Source organism: Macaca fascicularis, chromosome 6, assembly GCF_037993035.2.
Source record: "Macaca fascicularis isolate 582-1 chromosome 6, T2T-MFA8v1.1".
Classification (NCBI taxonomy): domain Eukaryota; kingdom Metazoa; phylum Chordata; class Mammalia; order Primates; family Cercopithecidae; genus Macaca; species Macaca fascicularis.
The window spans coordinates 1007546-1031986 of record NC_088380.1 but is presented as its reverse complement, the minus strand read 5'-3'; the positions used below and the strand labels follow the sequence as shown (position 1 = coordinate 1031986).

At 47.1% G+C, this 24441-nt stretch overlaps 1 protein-coding gene and 1 pseudogene across 33 annotated transcripts in view; both read left to right on the top strand.

Moving 5' to 3' along the window:
* Nucleotides 1-24441, top strand: part of LOC135964414 (tubulin polymerization-promoting protein-like) — an 89224-nt gene extending 64783 nt beyond the window's left edge. For 9 of the 33 annotated variants that reach the window (XM_073993072.1, XM_065546049.2, XM_073993073.1 and 6 more), the window contains 2 exons: nt 84-262; nt 2963-3003. Coding sequence is in view for 19 of the 33 variants with exons in the window: in XM_073993070.1 (XP_073849171.1) it covers nt 84-262; nt 2963-2987 (204 nt within the window). In the remaining 14 variants the exon portion in view is untranslated. Of the gene's footprint in view, nt 1-83; nt 263-2962; nt 3079-6983; nt 7019-14116; nt 14187-15627; nt 15911-17116; nt 17368-19141; nt 21113-22303 lie in introns of those variants that run through there. The other 24 variants (XM_073993077.1, XM_073993064.1, XM_073993059.1 and 21 more) reach the window with 16 other exon arrangements.
* Nucleotides 19307-21109, top strand: LOC141406955 (uncharacterized; annotated as a pseudogene).

Genomic DNA, 24441 nt, shown 5'->3' with positions numbered 1-24441 from the left:
GCCCTTGGGCCTCATGGGGACGCCTCGTGCCAGGCTGACCAGGCCAACGAGGCCCTGGGCCAGGTTCTTCCTTGACGTGCCAGGTGACCGGGAGGATCTTTTTCTTCTACCTCATCGTCCACCTGATTGCCTCCTGCATCGACCCAGCCGACTTCAATGTCAGACTCATGAAGAACTACTCTCAGCCCATGCCGATCTTCGACAGATCGAAACACGCACACGTGATCCAGAACCAGTTCTGCCACCTGTGCAAGGTCACCGTGTGAGTGCCCACCCTCGCCGAGGCCCCGCGCTGTCAGGGTCACCTCCAGGGGCCCAGGGGCTTAGGTCACTGCTGGCCCCACAGGGCCCCTGCCATGGCCACAGCTGACGCTAATGGAGCTTCCAGGGACCGGCCCTGTGGCTGCGGGTGGATAGCCCTTCATTGCGCTGTGAAGGGGGCGCAGTGCCAGGCCGCCCCAACTCCTCTGCAGGCAGGGCTGAGGCTGGAGGGCTGTGTCTGTCACCTGCAGGTGACCCGCTGCTCCCCTGGAACGGAACGCGGTGGCACTCAGGCATGTTTGATCCTCAGTGGATTTCGTGCACGAGGTCCCTCCCCTGTGATCCCAGGGCAAGAGAGCGCTGTCTTTCTTGGGGGTTTTCAAGGCAAGCCCCAGGGAAAGAGGGAGGGAAGGGTTCCAGTGTCTCCAGGGGCCCTGTGGGCATCCGTGATGGCCTAGGGGGTGGCTACAGGGCTGCTGTCGGCTGCAAGGGAGGTCCTGTAGGCACAGGTGGGATCCAAGCCCCCAGCCTCAAGTCCTGGAACCATAGGGCAGGTGCGGCCTCCTCCAGGGCCATTGCCCAGAGTGAGGCTGGTGCAGGAAGGCTGGGGGGTGGTCTACGCTCCGGCGTCCGCACCCACCACAGACATGGGCTCCTGTCCATCCCCATGTCCTGTCCAGACAGTGGGATGAAGATGAGGGGTCTTTACTCCCCACAAGGGGGCTCAAGCCCAGGAGGACTGGGGGCAGGGTAGGGCATGTAGGCTGCCTGGAGGGGCTGCTGCTTTGGAAACCCAGGCTGGGCATGGAAGGCCTCGCCACGTCCTCCGCACTGCGCGGCCACATCCAGGCCAGGCTCCCAGGCTCAGCGCTGGCAGGAGAGCGCACTGGCGGCGTCAGGAACCAGGACACCAGGAAGGAGGGCTGGGACCACCCGCCTGGTCGTCGCTGTGTCTCCTCCAGAGGCCTGAGAGGCCATCTGTCTCCCACTCCGTGAGGCTGAGGCAGCTGTGGAGGGTGGTCCTTGGGGCAAGGTCGCCAGTCTCCTGTGCAGGCTCCTGGAGGTGCAGCCTGGCCTGCATGTGTGTTCTGTTCCTCTGGGGGCAGGTGTCGGGTGGGGGGCCATGGGGAGCTGTGTCAGAAGCAGCTGGCCACTCAGACTTCATTTTGAAGCTGGAGGATGGACCTTGGAGAGTCCTCAGGGCTCGTGGTGAGGGCACAATTCCCCGAGCAGGTGAGTGATGTGGGGCTGCCTTCCAGAGATGGATGGGAGCCACATTCACGGTAGATTGTAGAGAAAACCTGCTTGATGAGGTCAGGGAAGCACAGCGTTCCCCACATTGCCCGGCCGGCCAGGGAGCCCCGGCCATGCTGGAGGCCCTGGGCCCGCCTGGGAGGTTTTGCGGCTTCCCTGCCCTCAACCTCACCATGACGCTCAGGTTAACTGTTTCCCACAGAGCTCACCCGCACCAAGTGGGCCTCTGGGAGCCACAGGGCACGCTGAAAATCTGGTTTTGATGGTATTTGTGCAAACCTGGGCAAAAGAACATATATTTTAACTTGAATATAAACAAGCACAAGTTCGTGTGCTCAAACCACGACAGGTTCTGGGGGGCGTGGAGGACTAGCCCGAGCCATGTAAAGCAGCCCAAGGCCCGGCCAGGGCCTAACACCCAAAACACTGCAGGGACGGGCTGGGCTGGCTGCAGGCAACTCCATAGGGCACCCACCGCCATCTGCTCCTCACCGCAAATAGGCCTCTGGGCGGCTGCCCCAGTCTCCAGAAATAGTCATGAGACATCAGCTCTCACGGTGTTGGTGCTTAGGGAAAGCAGCATGGAGATTTTGGCACCTCCATGGAAGCTCGTGGCTGAAATAGGTGCAGAGCCCATTTTATTAACGTTTATTAAGACGAGTCTTTTAGATAAACGGGTGTCTCAGGTTTTCCTTTGCTTCGATGCGCTGCTTTGCTGCCTGCAGTGCAGGCCGGGTGGATGGGGCTCTGGCCGGCCTGCTGAGGTGGGCTCTGTGCAGGGCTGCAGGGATGTGACCTGTCTTGGCCCCATCAGAGGCTGTGCTGAGTGGCACTGACGGCACTCGTGTTCACCTCCTGGGCCTGGGGCTCTGAGCGCCCGCAGGAGTGTGTGGTCCCAGGACCCGCTAGCCAGCACCTCGGGGTGGCCGCCGCACTGTCATCCTCCGACTTCGGGGTCTCTGTGAATCCCCCAAGGTGTGCCCCACCCCGTGTCCAGATGTGAGGAATCCCGCAGGCCACCCGGACCCTCAGACAGAGCGGCCCCTCCTGAGCTGGCCTCTGACCCCCGCCAGTGTTCCCAGGGGATCTGGAGCAACCTCTCAGGCTGCATGGTATGGGGGACCCAGGTCTGTGAGAGGCAGCTTCTCTTCTGACACCACTGACGTGCAGCTCAGTGAGGCCTTGGTGGACAGGGGGATGTGGAGCGGTGCCAGTCCCCAAGTCACAGCTGCAGAGCTCTCTTGCTGACCATCAGCTAGCTGTGGAGCTGGACCCACGAGGCGCCTGCACCCATCCTGGCCTCACAGGGCCTGCGTGGTGGGCGGAGCACCGCTCCCTGCACAGGGGCTGGGTCAGTGGCGCTGGCTGCCTTTCTGAACTGTCCTGTGGGTGCTGCGCAAAGCTGCAGGGCTGGTAACTTGTCCTGTTCCTCCTTTCCGCTTTCCAGAGGCCAAGAAGCTGACCACCTTTGAGTATCTCATTAAGACCCGCAAAGAAGAGAGTTCAAAACACCAAGCGGCGAGGAAAGATCCATGCACGCAAATGGAGGACGGATTTCTCCAGGTACTGCTTGTGTCTCTGTTCCATGTCTCAGGCCTGGGACAATGTCTAAGGTCCCTCTGTGGTTGGGACCTCTCCGCCATGCTCCTTTGCTTCAGGGCTGGTGCAGCCTGTGGACACTGCTGTGAGTGTGTGTAGTGTGTGTGTGTCTGTGTGTGAGGCTATGTGCATGGGTGTGTCTGTGTGTCTTTGTGAACTTAAATACCGGAAATGCACCAATGACTTCCTAGTGCAAAGAGAGTAATGGAACTGGGTCTCCTAAACATTTCTATACTTCATTATACATCTTCTAACTCTTCTAAGGTTGAAATGTGCTTTTTGCATCTTTTTTTTTTTTTTTTAGACAGAGTCTCGCTCTGTTGCCCAGGATGGAGTGAAGTAGTGAAATCTCGGCTCACTGCAGCCTACACCTCCTGGGTTCAAATAATTTGCCTGCCTCAGCCTCCCAAGTAGCTGGGATCGCAGATGTGTGCCACTATGCGTGGCAAATTTTTGTATTTTTAGTAGAGACGTGATTTTGACATGCCAGGCTGGTCTCAAACTTCTGGCCTCAGGTGATCCGCCCGCCTTGGTCTCCGAATGTGCTGGGATTACAGGCATGAGCTACTGTACCTGGCCTGAAACACGCTTTTTAACTTAAGGAAGTTAGTTCCCTTTCTAGTTAAGTGACATGAATTATTATAACTAAAGAAGACACAGAAAATCTCAACAGACATAGAGCTGCCGAGAGACTGAACTACTAATTTAAAATCTCCCAGTGAAGAAAAATCCCAGGCCCTGAAATCTTCATGCATGAATTCTAGCAGAGATTTTAAGAAAAAAATATAATACCAACTACACACAGACTCTTTCAGAAAACAGAGAAGGAAGCAACACTTCCCAACTCATTCAGCAATGCCACCATCAACCTGACACCAAAGCCAGGCGTTCGTAAGCCAACACATTCAGGAGACACAGTCAAAGACCACTGATAAGACCTTGGCAAACCAAATCCAGCAGCACCGGGCAGGACCATGCACTGTGGCCAAGTGATATCGCTCCGGGGTAAGCAGTGGCTTAAGGCCTAGAAATCAATTACTACAGCTCAGCACGTTCGTCCAATAGAGAACAGTGACCATGTGATCAAGCCAATCAATGCAGAAAAGAGTTTGTTACCAGCAAGTTCCCATTCATGATTTTTAACAAATCTCAGTGACCTAGGAATGACAGGAAAGCACCCCGTGTACCTGACATGACATTTCCTGGTGAAAGGCTGGTGACCCTCTCTCTGAGGCTGGGCACAGGCGATGACGCCCCCTCCTCCTACTTCTGACGTTGCCGGAACATTCCGGCCGGCCCAACGCAGCAGGGAAAATGAAGGCACACAGAATACGAAGTAAAACTGTTTATTTGCAGGCAACAAAATCCTAAAAGTATGTTTTAAGACCCAGTTAAGATAATAAAATCGCTTAACAAGGATGTGGGGCACGTATTAAAATACATCCTCACACATCTCTATCCACCAGCAATGAAAAATCTGGGTTATATTTTTAAAACTTCCTTTCACAATCTTATAAAAAAGAATAAATTCGACAAACCTTGTGCAGATATATACACTGAAAGCTACACACCATGACTGAGAGAAGTCGAGATACTCTATTGAGTGAAAAGGTATACAGCATTCATAGATTGGAAAAAAATACTATTGAAAGACCAATTTTCTCCAAACCTGATCTACAGATTTACCACAATCCCTGCTGAACCCCAGCAGGCTTCTGATTTAGCAGAGATGACAAAGTGGTCGTAGAATGTATATGCAAATTCAAAAGACCTAGACTACTATACAAGCAAAAACAATTTTGAGAAAAAATAAAATTAGAGAACTTAGGCAATGAGACTTTAAATTTTGCTATAAAGCTGTAGCACTAAAGACAGTGTGGCGCTGACATAGAGAGAGACATAAAGCTACAGTAATAAAAACAGTGTGGCACTGATGTAGAGACAGATGTGGAGAAATGGACCAGAAGAAAGGTCCAAAGTTAAACCTTTCATTTATGGTCAATTGACTTTAAATAATTGTACTAAAATAATTAAATGGGGAGAAATTATAGTTCAACAAGTGGTACTGTTAACAATTGGATATCCACATGGAAAAGAAAAAGGAATGATTTGAGTTCTTCATACCTGTACAAAGATTACCCAGGACCACTTCATTCCCCACACAAAAATTAGTCCCAAATCCATCTGACACCTAAACTTAAAAGCTGAACATAGAGCACTTCTAGAAGCAAGCATAGAATGAAATCTCTGTGATCTTTAGTGAGACAAAGCTTTTCTTTGATATGACACCAAAATCACTGCCTATTAAAGAAAAAAATCATAGTTTGGACTTTACCAAATTGGAAAATATTTGCTTTTCAAAAGTCACCATTAAGAAAATAAAAATACAGGCACACATGAGAGAGATTGCAGGTTTGGTTGTAGAAAACCACAATAAAGTGAACTTCTCAGTAAAACAAGTCACGTGAACTTCTGGTTTCCCAGTGCATATAAAAGCTATGTTTACATGACACGTGTGCAACAGCATTATGTCTAAAAACTATGTGTCTGAATTAAAAGTGCTTTATTGCTGAAAGCTGCTTACACCGACACTCAAAGTGAGCACATGGTGCGGGGAAAATGGCGCCGATAGACTTGCTTGACCAGGGTTGCCACAAACCCTCAATTTGTAAAAACAGCAACAACAACAACAACAACAAAAACAGCATCTGTGAAGTGCGGTAAAGCAAAGCACAATACAGCAAGGTGTTTGTTCCTGTGCAAGCCACAGGCAAACAAAATATTTTCAGGTCTTAGACTGATGTCCGGAATATACAAAGACACGAAGAGCTTTCAAAGTGCAATTGTAAAAAACAAACAAAAACACACAAACAAACAAGAAACCTAGTTTTTCAAATGAGCAAGAGAGCGGGGCACAATGGGAAGCTCCTATAATCTCACTGCTGTGGGAGGCCAAGCAAGAGGATTGCTTGAGGCCAGAAGTTCAAGACCAGCCTGGGCATCTCTACAAAAATAAATAAAAATACATACATACATACATAAAATGGGCAAAATATTTGAACAAACTCCTTACCAAGGTAGATATATAGATATATGGATGCCACATAAGCACATGGAAAAAAATGTCAACATCGTTCTACATCAGGCAGCTGCAAATTAAAACCACAACCAGATACTACCACACACCCAGGAGAATGCCTGTCATCAAAAAGACAGACACCGGCCGGGCACGGTGGCTCAAGCCTGTAATCCCAGCACTTTGGGAGGCCGAGACGGGCGGATCAAGAGGTCAGGAGATCAAGACCATCCTGGCTAACACGGTGAAACCCCGTCTCTACTAAAAAATACAAAAAACTAGCCGGGCGCGGTGGCGGGCGCCTGTAGTCCCAGCTACTCGGGAGGCTGAGGCAGGAGAATGGCGTGAACCCGGGAGGCGGAGCTTGCAGTGAGCTGAGATCAGGCCACTGCACTCCAGCCTGGGCGGCAGAGTGAGACTCCGTCTCAAAAAAAAAAAAAAAAAAAAAAAAGACAGACACCACTAAGGGTCAGTGAAGCTGTAGAGAAATTGCAAGTCTCCTGCATTGCTAGTGAGAGTTAAATGAGGGTGTAAAGTGCTACCACTTTGGAAGGTAGTTTGGCATTTCTTTAAAAGATAAATGTCTATGACCGGAATCCCACTCCCAGTTTCTCACCAGAGAAATGAAAATGCGTGTACACGTAAGTGGTTCTGAGACCTGAACTCAGGACCCAAGAGAACTCCAGGTACCGTTCCTCAAAACCCACTAATAATAGACTTGACTTTTATGTAAGAATCAGCTGCATGTCAATAACTTCTTTTTTCATGTTACGAATTTTCGTTTACCCCACAGCAAGGAGACGGCGCCCTGGGCTCATCTGCACAGGGGTAAGTTGCCAGCTTCCTGCAGTTGCTTGGTCACTGAAGAATAGCTGTATTCTTTTCTTAACTCAAATGACTGGAAAATAATTCACCTATGATGAGACATTTTGGCATCATGGGATGATGCAGTAGAAGATAAAATAGTTTTGTTTAACTTTGTTAAATTATACCAAATTATCTATCTCGATGTGCTTGTCTTACTTGCAGAAACTACATTCTTCACTCCCTTCTTCATAACTAACATCTAAACTAAAGCACAAGAATAAGACCCCCTTATTTATTTCTACATCTCTCCATGAACACATGTGTAGTTGTGAGTCTGAATGTATTTCTGATGATCTCTAATAGTGTTTCGTATAAATTGTAAGCTCTGAGAGTCCAACCCGTTCCTGAGTCAAAGTGGTAAGTAAATGGGAGCTCTGGGGGCGCCTTGACCCTGGAGCCCCGCCCAGCAGGGCCAGGGTTGGCTTCACAAACAGGGTTTCAGGAAGCGTCTTTGAGCCAGTGTTGTGCAGTGCAGGTCGTTTTATTTTGGAGGCTAAGAGTCAAAGGGCATGTGAATTTTCCTTCTTCACAGACTCTTTCTGATGACTTCCCCAAAGGGTGGAGCAGTTCACACTTCATTCAACCCTGTCACTCTTTTCGGCGTGAGATGCTAACAATATGTTTGGTTTTATTCAAAGAAAATATGTAATATTTTAATATGCATTTCCTTACTACCATTAGGACTGAAGATTTCTTCATGTTTTGACCATTTTACAAATTTTCCGGTGTGAATTAACATTTCTGGTGTGAATTACCAGTTGGGTTATTTGGATTATCAAACATAGTGACTCTTTGCATATTAGGAACCCTATGGGATCTTTCACAGTGTAGAGGTTGTGAACTTTTCCGAAGCCAAATATGACAACATTTCCTTTCCTTTTGTCTTGCTTTAAAAAGCCTTAATTACTCTAGGGTTATACAAATATCCTCCAATACTCTTTGCTTATGTAGTTATAATTTTTTTATTTTTATTTTTTGGGATGGAGTCTCACTCTGTTGCCCATGGTGGAGTGCAGTTGTGCAAACTCGGCTCACTGCAAGCTGCACCTCCTGGGTTCATGCCATTCTCCTGCCTCAGGCTCCCGAGTAGCTGGGACTACAGGCGCCCACCACCACACCCGGGTAATTGTTTATTTTTTGTATTTTTAGTACAGACAGATTTCACCATGTTAGTCAGCATGGTCTCGATCTCGTGACCTTGTGATCTGCCCGCTTCGGCCTCCCAAAGTGCTGGGATTACAGATGTGAGCCACCACGCCCGGCCTAGTTATACTTTTTATTTTTATTTTATTTCAATGAACTTTGGGGAACAAGGTGTTTGGTTGCATGGCAAAGATTTTTAGTGTTGATTTCTGAGATTTTGGTGCACCCACCATCTAAACAGTGTATACTGTACCTAATGTGTAGTTTTTTATCCATCACCCTCCTCCCACCATTCCCCCTGAGTCCCAAAAGCCCATTACATCATTCTTATGCCTGCATCCTCATAGCTTGGCTCCTACTTATAAGTGAGACAGTATGATGTTGGGGTTTTCATTCTTGAGTTAGTTCTCTTAGAATAGTGGTCCGCAACTCCACCCAGGCTGTGTGAGTGCCGCTATTTCATTCCTTTCTATGGCTGAGTAGTATTCCGTGGTATGTACATATGTACAGATCACAAGAATATGTCACATTTTCTTTATCCACTGATTTGTTTTAAGCTGCTTTCATATTTTTGCAATTGCAAATTATGCTGCTATAAACATGTGGGTGCAAGTATCTTTTTCATAAGATAAGTTATTTTCTTCTGGCTGGTAGCCAGTAGTGGGATTATTGGATCAAATGATAGTTCTACCTTTAGTTCTTTACAGAATCTCCATACTGTGTTTTATGGTAGTTATACTAGTTTACGTTCCCACCAGCGGTGTAAAAGTGTTCCCTTTTCAACACATCCATGCCAACATCTGTTCTTTCTTTATTTTTTAAATTATGGCCATTCTACTGATGGTCAAAAGATGGAGCATGTGGGAAGGCCAACACGGCAGATCACAAGATCAGGAGATTGAGACCATCCTGGCTAACACGGTGAAACCCTGTCTATACTAAAAATACAAAAAAATTAGCTGGGAGTGGTGGCGGGCGCCTGTAGTCCCAGCTACTCGGGAGGCTGAAGCAGGAGAATGGCGGGAACCCGGGAGGCGGAGCTTGCAGTGAGCCGAGATCGCGCCACTGCACTCCAGCCTGGGCGACAGAACAAGACTCCATCTCAAAAAAAAAAAGCGGAGTTTGGTGGCATGCTCCTGTAATCCCATTACTCGGGAGGCTGAGGCAGGAGAATTGCTTGAACCCAGGAGGTGGAGGTTGCAGTGAGCCAAGATCGTGCCACGGCACTCCAGCCTGGGTGACAGAGTGAGACTACGTCTAAAAATACATAAATACATAAATAAATAAATACGATGGAGCATGGGAGTGTGTTGGAGACACTTGCAGACGTCCAAGGGGAACTGAGTGAGGGAGCCTGCAAGTGGGGCAGGGCTGGGAGCACTGAGGACACAGCACAGGATGTGTGGGCAGGTCTGGACCCACACCCGGAGGTCAGCTCGGGCAGAGCAGAGGAGCTCGGAGAGGAAAGGAAGGCAGATGCAGCTACCATCGGGCTGTCTCTGTGCACTGAGAGCTGAGCACTCACACACCCAGCAAAGGGTGTAAGGCTAAGGGCGCAGGTCCTCACAGACGTCCCGCGTCTGCACTGAGAGCTGAGCACTCACACGCCCAGCAAAGGGTGTAAGGCTAAGGGCGCAGGTCCTCGCAGACGTCCCACGCGCTCGCTCCCAAGAGGCTGCGCAGCGAGAGGGAGGCTGCACAACTTGACCCCTCCCATCCCCATCAGGCTGCAGTGCCCAGTTTTCCTTCTGTGGCCCCAGAGATTCAGAAGGACCCACCTGAAGATCTAAGGTTTGTCTTTCACTCCACTTAGGAGAGCCCCATTCTGACCATGGAAGGTCACACCCTGGCCCTTAACTCCAGTGGCCACAGTCACGGAGAGTCTGATGGGGACTGGCCTGCACCCCCAGACCTGGCCTGTGAGCTGCTTCTCTTAGCTGCAGGCTCAGTCCAGGACCTGCGTCTGATCCTGCTGCTCTGATATCCCCCAGAGGCATCCCAGGCCCCCCTCTCTCACTCTTTGCAGGAATCCAAAGCTCCTCTTAGCAGAGCGATCAGGAGCTAATTGGCACCGTAACCTGCATTTGGACTTTGGCATCAGACAGACCTGGGTTCTAGGCCAGTGTGGAGATGCTGCTGGTTCTGTAACCTCATAAGTTTTTAATCCACTCTGAGCCCCTATTCCTCACAAGGATATGAGGGATATTCGTATCGCTTCCCAAGAAGGTCATGTGTGAGCTCCTGGAGTTGTGAACGTCACTGCCAGCGTCTGGCGTAGTGAATGGTGGTTGCCTCTTTCCCCTTGTTTTGGATCCCAGGTGCCCAGAGTCACACTAATCCCAATCCTGGGTAGGAACACTGATGCATCCTTGATCTGAGTGACCTGCTTCCTTCACTGATTCTGTATTTTGTTTATTTATGATAATGGAGGAAGCACCAAAAACAAAAGCAGAGTCTGACATCGTTTTTGTCTGCTGTCAGGGCCCCCGTTCCAAGTCCTTGCACCCCGCTCATGTTCTTCATTCTCTTGCTTGCCTTTAAATTTTGTTCCTTAGATATCTATATAGATATAGATGTATATTCCTAAAGAGTACATACATGCAATACATTGGTAACTTTTTCTTTTTTTTCTTTTTAACAGAAAGGACGTTGTATGTATGTAATATCTGGACTCTTTGGGGAATCACTTTTTTCGCTTAATACTGAATTGCCGAGGTCTGTCCATACCGCGTGTCACTGTCTTCTGCTTTCTTCTGCTTGCTCAGGTCTGTTGAACTCTTCTAATGAACTTTTTGTTTCAGTTATGTACTTTTCAGCTCCAATTTCTTTCTGGTTTTTAAAAAATATATAATTTCTATCTCTATTAATAATCTAATTTGCTCATATGTCATTTTCCTATTTTATTTAGTTGTCAGCGACTTCCTTTAGTTCACTGAGAATATTTAAGACAGCTGCTTTAATGTCTTTGGCTAGTAATTCAAATGTCTGAGCTTTCACAGACATAGTTTATGCCAAGTTTTTTTCTCCTGTGAATAGGCCATATTATTCTATTTCTTTACATGTTCTATAATTTTTTGTTAAAAACTGGATATTATGAGTATCATAATGTGATAACTCTAAAAATCAGGTGCTTCTCCTCCTCTGGGACTGTGGATTTTCTCTTGTTAAAGGCTGGAACCATCAGTTTCTGACTTTTTCAAACTAGTTTTGCAAAATGTGTATTTCTTGTCACTGAAGTTGCTCTTCCTTTATCTATATGACCAGTTAGTGAACTACCAAAGATTTCCTCAAATATCCAGCTACAAACAAGGGGGAAGGTCTGTCTCTTTAAATCTTCCAGTGGACGCTGCTGGAGGAAGCCACTGCTGCCAAGTGGATCAAAACCAAGGCAGTCTCCGTATTGATCCCTCAGGCACCACCAGACTGACCAAAATGTACCACGTCAAATTTTTTGAGGACAAGGTCCCTGATGCTCACTCTGACATCAGCCAGCTGCTCCAGGAATGTGGGTTGCTACTCTTATAGGCACAGCAGGACTAAGAAATGGAGGCGGTAGCTGGCTCGTGTCCACCACTCACAAAGGACCAGCCGCTTCTCCTTCCTTCCTTCCTTCCTTCCTTCCTTCCTTCCTTCCTTCCTTCCTTCCTCTTTCTTTCTTTTCTTTTCTTTTCTTTTCTTTCTTTCTCTCTCTCTCTCTCTCTCTCTCCCTCCCTCCCTCCCTCCCTCCCTCCCTCTCTCTCTCTCTCTCTCTCACTTTCTCTTTCTTCTTTTCTTTTGACAGTCTTGCTCTGTCACCAGGCTAGAGTGCAGTGGCGCAATCTCCACTCACTGTAAGCTCCACCTCCTGGGTTCACACCATTCTCCTGCCTCAGCCTCCTGAGTAGCTGGGACTACAGGCTCCCACCACCACACCCGGCTAATTTTTTTTTTTTTTTTTTTTGTATTTTTAGTAGAGACGGAGTTTCACCGTGTTAGCCAGGATTGTCTCGATCTCCTGACCTCGTGATCGGCCCACCTTAGCCTCCCAAAGTGCTGGGATTACAAGCATGAGCCACCGCTCCAGGCCCAGCTTCCCCTTTCTTCAAGCATTCTCCCATAGATGCCTGACCCGGTTCCAGAGTTTCCAAATAATTAATTGCAATTACTCTTTATAGCTCAATGGTTGTTCCAGTGGAAGGACCAGCCTCTATAGCTTCCTACAATACCATTTTGTCCTTAGGTAAACTACTTCTGCATTTTTATATACAGACTTAAACACAGTTTTACAACATTATCTACATTCTTCCCCACCGACCTTCATTTCACAATCCTCCACTATTTCACCTATCATACTTTGTCATACTTTTATTTTCACTTCAAATTAATATTTTATTTTCTCTTTATCCTCAGTAATTTTTGGATTAGTTTGGTGGTACCTTAGCTCTCCTTTGCTTATTGAGTCCTGTCACTTCCTTCTGTACATTTTTTCCTTGCACTTTTCTGTGTCTACTAAGACTACTGCGCCCACTGCAATAATCTGGTGGCAGACACTCCCGTTGTTGCCTATGGTGTGGGAAGTTTTGCAGCAGCAGTCACTGCCTGGCTGCTCAGCCTGCAAGTCCCCCAGCTAATTGTCCCATCAGGAGCCCTGCCCAGCGGAGCATCCACTGCTCCTCACTGGCGATTCCTGGGGGGCTCTTCCAGGTTCTGCAGCACGTCCTGACCGAACCTTCTGCATCGGCTTCCATTTGCATTCTTTCCTTCTAGGAGTCATCATTTCTGATCCAACAAAGGTTTCCCTTCTTGCTTTTCTTTGATGTCCTGTCTTTACTCATTTATGGATCCATTTATATCCTGATTATAATTTTTATTTTATTTATTTATTTATTTATTTATTTTTGAGATGGAGTCTTGCTCTGTTGCCCAGGCTGGAGTGCAGGGGTGCAATCTCGGCTTGCTGCAACCTCCGCCTCCTGGGTTCACACCATTCTCCTGCCTCAGCCTTCTGAGTAGCTGGGACTATAGGCGATCACCACTACGCCCGGCTAATTTTTTGTATTCTTTAGTAGAGACGGGGTTTCACTGTGTTAGCCAGGATGGTCTCGATCTCCTGACCTCGTAATCTGCCCGCCTCGGCCTCCTAAAGTGCTGGGATTACAGGCGTGAGCCACTGCGCCCGGCCGATTGTAATTAGTAAGGATTGGATCAGAGAAGGAAGACTATAGCATGTGATAGATACGCTGTTTTGATTTAGAAGTCTCCTAGTGACTTTTTTGCTTGTGGGTCTTTCAAAAACTTTCACAGCAAGATTTTGCACATTTCTGGTCTCTAATTCCTGACACATTCAGCATTGCAAGTTAAGATAAGCCCGAACTCCAAACCTTTGCAGAGTCTGGGCAGCAACACGGTCACTTCTCCTGCCAGCTGGCCAGCATGCATAAACCATCAAGTCCTTGGCTGGCTGGGCTGGTGTAGCATCAGGGCAGAGAGCAAAACACCTGTACCCAAGATGTGGGTGTAAAAACACTTAAGGCTCCCTGACAGCCAGAACTCGCCACAATCAAGCAAGAGTTGTGAGAAGGTGCCAGGCATGGGATGACCTCTTGTGGGCCCATATTTCCCCACTTTTCATGCTAGAAATCCAAACTAGCCTCCTTGGCTACCACAAGACCCTCTTATTGATCAGGGAAAACACACTTTATCTCGCTGTATCAGCACACATGCAGAAGAAGAAAGCAACATTCTTCCAGCAGTGCGGTCTTATCACCATCTTCACAAAAACGAAGGCTCCGAAACTCAGAGAGGTGAAGCGATTGCCCCCGTCACAAGCTCATCTCTAAACTGTACTCTCGTTGACACATTTTGTCCACTTCGGCAGTATAACAAATATTACATCACACGTTCTCTGTTGTTTCTCTTTCTGAATACTGCAAACAGGCTACAACAAGAAAGAAGACAGCCCATGAAAACCGACAGTGCTGAAAGTGAAGCCTGAGATTCAGGTAAGGTATGTGGCAGTACGGGTTTTGTTGAAATCTGCCCAGGTTTGGTTCTCTAGAGAGTGCAATATCTTCTTTAAAAAATCACCAGTGCAAACTCAAGGGTTAGGATGCTTGCTGTTTCCTTGTCTCTTGATGTCAACAGTAACCCCAGAATGTGAGCCACGTGTCCGTCTTTAGAAGTAGTGCATGGCAGACGAGGTATGAAAATATCAATTCATCTTTATTTTCTCGGCAGTAAACAATGTATAAATTGTAGACTGCTCATTTTCATATTTGCTTTTAAGTCTAAACTAAGAATTATTTTCACCCAATTGTACTTATCTAAGAACTTTAAATAATGAACACCTGCCATTTTAAGATGATTTCTATTAGAAGCTTCTGACCCTACCTATCCGAGCTTTCTGCTCAAACCTTTAGGACGATCCATAGAATGCAGCGAAATTTAACTGTGAAACAAATGATCATTGACTACCAGAATCAGGGGGAAAGTTTACTCACTAGAAGGCTAAAGGAATTTGCTATGAGGCACACACATGAGTTGGGAAACCATCCAGCCATGCTCTGCCATCAGAATAGGAAGCTGAGCACTTGAAAACAGAGGAGCATGCTGTCCCTCCACTTCTATATCCCCTCAGCTAAGAAACACGAGACATGATTGTATCTAAAATGAGACCTCAGCCCTTTCTCTAAGCTGTTACCTGTGCTTTCCAAGGCAAGGCAAGCTCCTTTGCACCCTGAACTCTACCATTCAGTACCTGCTGTCTCACAATGCTTCAGAGAAGCACCTCGCAAAAACCAGCTGGACAGGAAAAGGGTATAGGGCACACTGAATCCTCAAAGGCATGATCCATACAAGAAAAGTCCTGTGATCGGGGAAAACATCAAGAGCCCTGGGATCCTCAGGGTTCCTGTGCTCCCGGCAGCTTCCCACAGCTGGCTGGGTGCCTTGGAGCCCTGAGGAAGGTCAAGGTCTCCCAGCAGCACAGCCCTGACCAGCACCCTAGAGGACAAGAGGGCAGGACTGATGGTTCTGTGTATATCCTGTGAAAATGTTGCAGAACTGGGAATAGACATCACCAGGAAAGCCCAGAGAGACAGCAAACCTAGGAAAATTGTTCTCTAGAAAAACAGTGTTTGAGATGCATAGCACAGGGGCTTAATGAGGCAGGAGCCAAAATCATAATTGGAGACAAGCTGAGATGAGAAGACAAATCCCCTGAGATCAAAGGGGAGCTGAATGAGATATGGAAAGATTGCAAGAAACTGACCATGTATTGCAAAATTAAAATCTTTCAAGGAAAGATGAAGTAAAGTGGTGCTGTAAAAAACTGTCTCAGTCATATGGAGGACAAACTTAAGAAGCTACAACTTGAGTTCATGTAGAATGTCTACAGAACAGCACCTGATTCTACGTGCTTCTCCCACCATTCCCTCTGTGTGCAACAGTGAAACGGCTGAGGAGTAGCAGAGCCCAAGAAGTGGAGCTGGACACTTGGCTGATGCGTCAACTTGCAAATCATCTGCAAACAACTGACAGCTGCTGTGGACATCCTTCCATGTGAGCATCAAATGGAGCCATGAGCAACAGTGGCTAACAGTGATGGACACAAGCGGTGTCTTTGTCCATTGGTGTTACTACAAAGAGACACCTGACCCTGGGTAATTTATAAAGAAAAAAATGTATTTGGCTTGTGAATCTGATGGCTGAAAAGTTCAAGATTGAACCCCGCATGTGGTGATGGTCTCAGCCTTCTTCCGCCAACAGCAGAAGGTGAAGGGAGCTGACATGTGCAGAGATCACATGGAGAGAGGGGAGGCAAAGGGGTGGAGGAGGCTCCAGGCCCTTTTCAACAAGAGCCCATGCGTTGGTTAGAGCAAGAACTACTGGAGCTGAACTCACTCCCTTCAGAGGGAGGGCTTTACTCTCTTCATAAGGGGTCCACCCCATGACACAAACACCTCCTGTGAGGCCCCATCTCCAACACTGGAGATCAAATTTCAACATAAGGTTTGGAAGGGTCAGATGTCCAAACCATAGCAAACAGCAAGTTCCCATGGCAGAGCTTGATTAGTGATTGAAACAAGATGATTCAGTGTGTTTTATGGAAGCTCAAACTCAGCCAACCACAGCTTGTCTGCTGAAGTTATGGATAATTTCAGGTCACATTCTTTATTGTTTGCATGTTCTTTATCGTTTGTATTATGTTTGAATGAGGCTAAATCATTTCTAAAGCATGTGGTCTTCCTGGGGTGCTTTTGAAATGATTTAGCCTCATTCAAAAAAAAGTATTCACCACTAAGGTTTTAAGCAGATGTTGGCTGTGATAACATCTTACAGTTGTGAATTACTGTAGCCCACATGAAACACGTCTTCAGTATGCCTTCCCCTTCTCAAAGTGCCTGTGGGTAGGAGTCAGTCACTCCTATCTCTAGAAAAGGGGATGGTGGCTAAGAGAGTTGTCTGATTTTTATGTAATCCCAGAAAGGACTTAAGGTAGATTTTAAAGATCGTGGAATACAGACTGATGGCATAAAGGGAAAAGGAAGGGGAAAGAAAGAAGGTAGTGATATGAAGCCTGAGGTTCTAGTCATGTGGCAAGTCACTTACGAGGATCGGAGAATGCTCTGAAAACTGAGGAAGTTAGGGGGTTGTGTGTGTGCGTGCGTGTCCGAGGAAGTTAGGGTTGTATGTGTGCGCGTGTGCGTGTCCGGGTACATGTGAGTGCGAGAAGTTAGGGGGTGTGTGCGCGTGTGTGTCCGCGTCCATGTGAGTGTGAGGGTAAGTATTCTTAAAGGCATCAATGAACTGAGGCGACATAAGGAATTTTCAGGCCGGGACTGAAGGCACAGAGGAACCCAGAGAGAAACCCAGTGGGGAGTGCAGCTGGCCTTTGCCCCGAGGGCGTTTGGGAAACCTGGTGAACTTCATTTTCAGCTTTACAAGAGTTAGAAAGAGAAGATCAAGCTGAGAGCACAGCCAAAATGGCAAGCCAATCAGTAATCTCCTAAAGTTGGCACCCCCAGATGGCGGTACCCTCATTGCAGTGGCAAAGTAGAAGCAACTCACTTCTCCACCCGCAAAGAAATCAGGAGTGATCAGTCATCTCGAGCCCTAGAGCTGAAAGAAAGAGAGAAAAAACACTGCCGAGTATTTGGAGCAACAGGTTGTCCCTAACTGTGTGCGAGGTGAGTGACCGAAACTCCCCAAGCGGAGAGTTTAACGTAGAGTGATTCTGCACTGATCATTCCCAGGGGCCAAGCATCATTCCTTATGAGTAACAAACCTTCATCCTACGGCTCAAAGATTTCTCACAAATAAAATTACAAGCAAATGAGCAACTCTTAATGAAAAATAACTCACCACACATGAAAACAAAGCACTATGAGTGAGAAGCAACAGAAACCATAGTAGAAACAGACACACAAATACTTCAGATACTGAATTTGGCTGACCAAAACATAAAGAAAACACAAACTCAAAAATATCTGGAGAGAACAGAAAACTATTTTTTAAATTACCAAGCAGATTTGGAAAAATACCAAATAAAACTAATACAAATGAGAAAAATACCAAATAAAACTAATACAAATTTTTTTAATTGATGGATGGATTTGACAACAAATTAGACACAATTGAAAAGTGAATTAGAGAACTAGAATCTAGAGCTGAACAAATTACTGAAATAGACACAAAGTGACAGAAATGCGAAATGTCGAAAACATTAATGAGAATACCGTTTGAAGACTATGTTATGTTTAATTAGAGTCCCAGAAAGAGAAAAGAGAAAATTGGCAAGAGGTTGTATTTAAGGAGATTTGGCTGAGAATTTGCCAACATTGTTAGAAGACACCAACTCACAGATTTATAAAGTGCAGTGAATCCAAGAAGGGTAAATAAAATTCTAGACACAACATAATTCAATTGATAAATGCCCTAAACAAAGAAATATATATATAATCTATGTATATATATATTTTTTAGACAGAGTCTCTCTCTCTCTCTGTCTATATATATATATATATATATATATATATATAGAGTTCTATACCCCAGCCTGGAATGCATTGGCATGATCTCGGCTCACTGCAAGCTCCGCCTCCCAGGTCACGCCATTCTCCTGCCTCAGCCTCCCGAGTAACTGGGACTACAGGCGCCCACTACCACGCCCAGCTAATTTTTTGTATTTTAAGTAGAGACGGGATTTCACCGTGTTAGCCAGATCTCCTGGTCTCGATCTCCTGACCTCGTGATCCACCTGCCTCGGCCTCCCAAAGTGCTGGGATTACAGGTGTGAGCCACCGCACCCGGCCAGAGAAATATTTTTTAAAATATCTAGTGATAAAAGATGGGTTGTCTTGGCCGGGCGCGGTGGCTCAAGCCTGTAATCCCAGCACTTTGGGAGACCGAGACGGGCAGATCACGAGGTCAGGAGATCGAGACCATCATGGCTAACACGGTGAAACCCTGTCTCTACTAAAAGAAATACAAAAAAACTAGCTGGGCGTGGTGGCGGGCGCCTGTACTCCCAGCTACTCGAGAGGCTGAGTCAGGAGAATGGTATAAACCCGGGAGGCAGAGCTTGCAGTGAGCTGAGATCCGGCCACTGCACTCCAGCCTGGGCGACAGAGTGAGACTCCATCTCAAAAAAAAAAAAAAAAAAAGATGGGTTGTCTTTCAAAAAGATGCATTTCCCAAGAAGAACAATAGAAAATGGCCTATGTTGGTGATGCACTCATCTCTAAGCTTTCTGGAAGGATGGGGAGGGCAGGAGCCTTGCTCAGGAGGACTCTCACTAGACCCAGCTGGGAAGTGGGGCTAAGCCAAGGTGATGATCCTCCCGGAAGCCAGCCCTGCCTCTCCAGGGAAGAGGGTAAAAGCCACTGGTGGGTTTCCATCACAAGGAGACCTGAGCTCCGTCCCTGGTGGCTGCTCAGAGAGTGACTTTGTTTTGTCCTGCAGAAGCGGAGGTGCCTGTGATCCAGGTCTTCCACCCTGAAACCCCACCCTGCATCAAGGTCCTGCCTGGAGAGTCTACCTTGCAAAGCCTCCTGCTCCTACACATGCTACAGTCCAGCAACGAGAGCCCATCATCTCAGAGCCTTGCAAAGCCTCCTGCTCCTACACATGCCACAGGCCAGCAGCCAGAGCCCATCATCTCAGAGGCCCCTGTATGTCCTTCGAAGGAACCAGGACCCTCACAGCCCAGCATCCATCACTGTCATCATCTTCATCACAACCAAAGAAGAGCAAGCCTGGCAGGCGGGGTTACATCTCCAGGACGATGGGCTGCCAGCAACTGCAGAGATGCGGCCACCTGCTTAACTGTGCTGTCCAGCCAGCCAGCCAGCTGCAGGGCCTCTTGCTGCTCAAGAAGAGCTGATGGGCCGGGCACGTTGGCTCACACCTGTGGGCACAGTGCTGAGAAATGGGAGCACAGTAGTGAGAAATGGGAGCACAGTCCTAGGAAATGGGAGCACACAGTACTGGGAAATTGGACCACACAGTATTGGGAAATGGGAGCATAGTACTGGGAAGTGGGAGCGCACAGTACTGGGAAATGGGAGTGCAGAGTACTGGGAAATGGGAGCACAGTACTGGGAAATGGGAACACACAGTATTGGGCAATGGGAGCACAGTACTGGGAAATGGGAGCACACAGTACTGGGAAATGGGAGCACAGTACTGGGAAATGGAGCACACAGTACTGGGAAATGGGAGCACACAGTACTGGGAAATGGGAGCACAGTACTGGGAAATGGGAGCACACAGTACTGGGAAATGGAGCACAGTGCTGAGAAATGGGAGCACAGTGCTGGGAAATGGGAACACACAGTACTGGGAAATGGGAGTATTGTACTGGAAAATGGAGCACACAGTACTGGGAAATGGGAACACACAATACTGGGAAATGGGAGCACAGTACTGGGAAATGGGAGTACAGTACTGGGAAATGGGAGCACACAGTATTGGGAAATTGGAGCACACAGTACTGGGAAATTGGACCACACAGTATTGGGAAATGGGAGCATAGTACTGGGAAATGGGGGCACACAGTACTAGGAAATGGGAGTGCAGAGTACTGGGAAATGGGAGCATAGTACTGGGAAATGGGAGCACAGTACTGGGAAATGGGAGTATAGTACTGGGAAATGGGAGCACAGTATTGGGCAATGGGAGCACAGTACTGGGAAATGGGAGCACAGTACTGGGAAATGGGAGCACACAGTATTGGGCAATGGGAGCACAGTACTGGGAAATGGGAGCACAGTACTGGGAAATTGAACACACAGTACTGGGAAATGGAACACACGGTACTGGGAAATGGGAGCACAGTACTGGGAAATGGGAGCACAGTACTGGGAAATGGGAGCACAGTATTGGGAAATGGGAGCACAGTACTGGGAAATGGGAACACAGTACTGGGAAATGGGAGCACACAGTATTGGGCAATGGGAGCACAGTACTGGGAAATGGGAGCACAGTACTGGGAAATGGAGCACACAGTACTGGGAAATGGGAGCACAGTACTGGGAAATGGGAGCACAGTACTGGGAAATGGGAGTATAGTACTGGGAAATGGGAGCACAGTATTGGGCAATGGGAGCATAGTACTGGGAAATGAGAACACAGTACTGGGAAATGGGAGCATAGTACTGGGAAATGGGAGCACAGTACTGGGAAATGGGAGCACACAGTGCTGAGAGATGGAGTGCAGTACTGAGAAATGGGAGCACAGTACTGCGAAACCCCAGACCTGGATTCTGAGTTCTTCAGCCTAGCCCAGACTTCTTATCTTAGTAGACAACAAGAGTCAAGAGAAGACCAGAGAACCACAGTCATCATCTGTATTTTAATGAACTCTGCATTTTAGTCTGTAGTCATATTTTAAAAGATAATCCGTTTTCTAAATATATCTCTAAGTTACTACATGCATTGGGCTGTTTTGTGTTTCTATAAAGAAATACCTGAGGCTGGGTAATTTATTTAAAAAAAAAAAATGGATTTAACTGGCTCACAGCCCTGCAGGCTGTACAGGAAGCACGGTGCTGGTATCTGCTTGGCTTCTGGTGAGGCCTCAGGAAGCTTCCATCGTGGCAGAAGGTAGGTTGGGAACCAACACATCATGCAGTGAGAGCAGGAGCAAGAGAGAGTGGTGGGGTTGGGGGGCGGGCATACATTTTTAAATGACCAGATCTCAAGTGAACTACTAGAGCAAGAACTCACTCATCACCAAGGGGATGGCACTAAACTATTTATGAGGAACCTGCTCCCATGATTCAAACACCTCCCACCAGGCCCCACCTCCAACACTGGGGTTTACATCTCAACATGGGACTTGGAGGGGACAAAAATCCAAGCTATATTATTCCACCCCTGGTCCCTCAAATCTCATGTCCAACTCACCTTGCAACATGCAATCATCCCTTCCCAATAGTCCCTGAAAGTCTAAACTCATTCCAGGATCAACTCAATCAAAAATGCCAAGTCCAAAGTCTCCCCTGGAGATGAGTTCCTTCCACCTATGAGCCTGTGAGATCGAAAACAAGCTATTTACTTCCCAGATACAATAGATACAATGATGGTACAGGTACTGGGTAAACATACCTATTCCAAGAGGAAGAAATTGGCTAAAAGAAAGAGGCCACAGGCCCCAAGCAAGTCCGAAACTCAGCAGGGCAGACATTAAACCTTAAAGTTCCAAAATAATCTCCTTTGACTCCATGAGGCACACTGGTGTGAGGTGTGGGCTCCCAAGGCCTTGTACAGCTCCACCCCGGTGTCTTTGCAGCTTGTGGCCCCTGCAGCCAATCTCATGGGTTAGAGTTGAGTACTTGTGGCTTTTCCAGGCTGAGGCTGCAAGCTGCCAGTAGATCAAACATTCTGGGGTCTGGAGGGCAGAAGCCCTCTACCCACAGCTCCACTAGGCAGTGCCCTGGTGGGGACTCTATGTGGGCTCCAACCCTACATTTCCTCCCAGCATTGCCCTCATAGAGTATCTCTGTGAGGGCTCTGCTGCTGCAGCAGGCTTCTGCCTGGGCAGCCAGGTTTTCCCACACATCCTCTGTAATCTAGAGGGAAGCCGCCAATCCCCCTTCACTCTTGCGTTCTGTGTTCCTGCAGATTTCACACCACTTGGAAGCCACCAAGGCTTACCCTCTAGAGCGGCAGTCCACGCTGTACCTGGAGACTGTTGAACCACCACTGAACCACCTGAAGAAGTTGGGATACAGGTACCAGTGTCCCCAGGCTGCACAGGGCATCAGGGCCCTAGTCCTGGCCCATTAAGCCATTGTTTTCTGCTTGGCCTCTGGGCCTGTGATGGGAGGGGCTGCTGCAAAGATCTTTGAAATGTCTTCAAGGTCTTTTTCCCATTGTCTTGGATATTAGCACTTGGCTCCCTTTTAGCCATGCAAATCTCTCTAATAAGTGGTTGCTTTGCAGCCTGTTTGGATTCCTGTCCTGAAAACATTTTTTCCTTTCTCTACCACATGGCTAAGCTGCAAAATATCCAAACTTTTACACCCTGCTTTCCTTGTAGGTATAAATTCCAACTTGAAGTCATTCCTTTGCTCCCATATCTGATCACAGGTTGTTAGAAGCAGCCATGCCACTTCTGAATGTTTAGCTGCTTAGAAATGTCTTCTGCCAGACACCCTAGGTTACCATTCTTAAGTTCAGACTTCCACAGATCACTAGGACACAATTACAATGCAGCCAAGCTCTTTGCTAAGGCACAGGAGGGTGACCTCTGCTCCAGTTTGCAATAACTTCCTCCTGTTCATCTGAGACCTTGTCAGCCTGGCCTTCATTATCCATATTTCTATCTGCATTTTGGTTCCAGCCACTTGTTAAGTCACTGAGTTCCAAACTTTCCCTCGCTTTTCTGTCTTCCTTTGAGCCCTCCAAAGTCTTCCAACCTCTGCTCATTACCCAGTTCCAAACCTGCTACCACATTTCCAGGTATCTTTAGAGCAGTGTCCTGCTCCTCAGTGCCAGTTTTCTGAATGAACCCATTGTTGCATTGCTATAAAGAAATAACTGAACCCGGGTAATTGCTGACAAAAGACCTGAATCCATAGGTATTCATGATGAATAATTCATGACAAGCTACACCAATGAAAATAAGAAATCCAGGCCTAGATACATTGTAGGGTAAGGCGGAACACAGAAGAAAATCTAACTTTAAAAATAACCAGAAAGAAACAACAAATCATCCACAGAAGGAAAGCAATTAGACAGCAGATGTGTTAATCGTAACAACAGTAGATAGATAAATCATGTTGCAACAACAACAACAAAAGACACTTTTGACCTAGAATTATGTATCCAGCAACACTATCTTTAGGAAAAAGAGCAAATTAATCATATTTTCAGATAAATAAAAGCCAAGTTTACCACCAACAATCCTACACTATGGGACATCAAAAAAGATGTTTTTATTGATGGAAAATGTGTAAAGCAAACACAGAGCCTACAGGGAATAATTTTTAGAAATTCACTATCACTCGTGGAAGTTTTCAGTGCCACTCTCAATCACTGTTAGGTCAACCATATTTTTAAAATAATAAAACTATAGATTTGGACAACACCATCAACAGGCTTGATTTATTGGACAGCAGTGGAACTGGAAGCACATTTATTATTAATAGAAAATGTGCGTTCTCCTTAGTCACACAAGGAATATTGCCCAAAACACTGCTTGCTGGCTTCAACAAGTCTCAAATAACTTCTATGGGATGGACCAGTGTTTCCCTTTACATATTTTGTCTGACAGTTATTCCTGTCTGCTTTTAACATTTCTATTTATCACTGGGATTAAGCAATTTGATTATAATGAGACATGATGTAATTTTATTCAATGGTACTTGTGCTTGAGGTGCATTCAACTTCTTGCATCTGTAGGTTTATAGTTTACGTCAAATTTGGAAAAGTCATTATTTTTCCAAACGTCTTTTTTTTTTTTTTTTTTTGAGACGGAGTCTCGCTCTGTCACCCAGGCTGGAGTGCAGTCCCCAGATCTCAGCTCACTGCAAGCTCCACCTCCCGGGTTCACGCCATTCTCCTGCCTCAGCCTCCCTAGTAGCTGGGACTACAGGCACCCGCCACCTCGCCTGACTAGTTTTTTTTTGTACTTTTTAGTAGAGACGGGGTTTCACCATGTTAGCCAGGATGGTCTCGATCTCCTGACCCTGTGATCCGCCCGTCTCTGCCTCCCAAAGTGCTGGGATTACAGGCTTGAGCCACCGCACCCGGCCCCA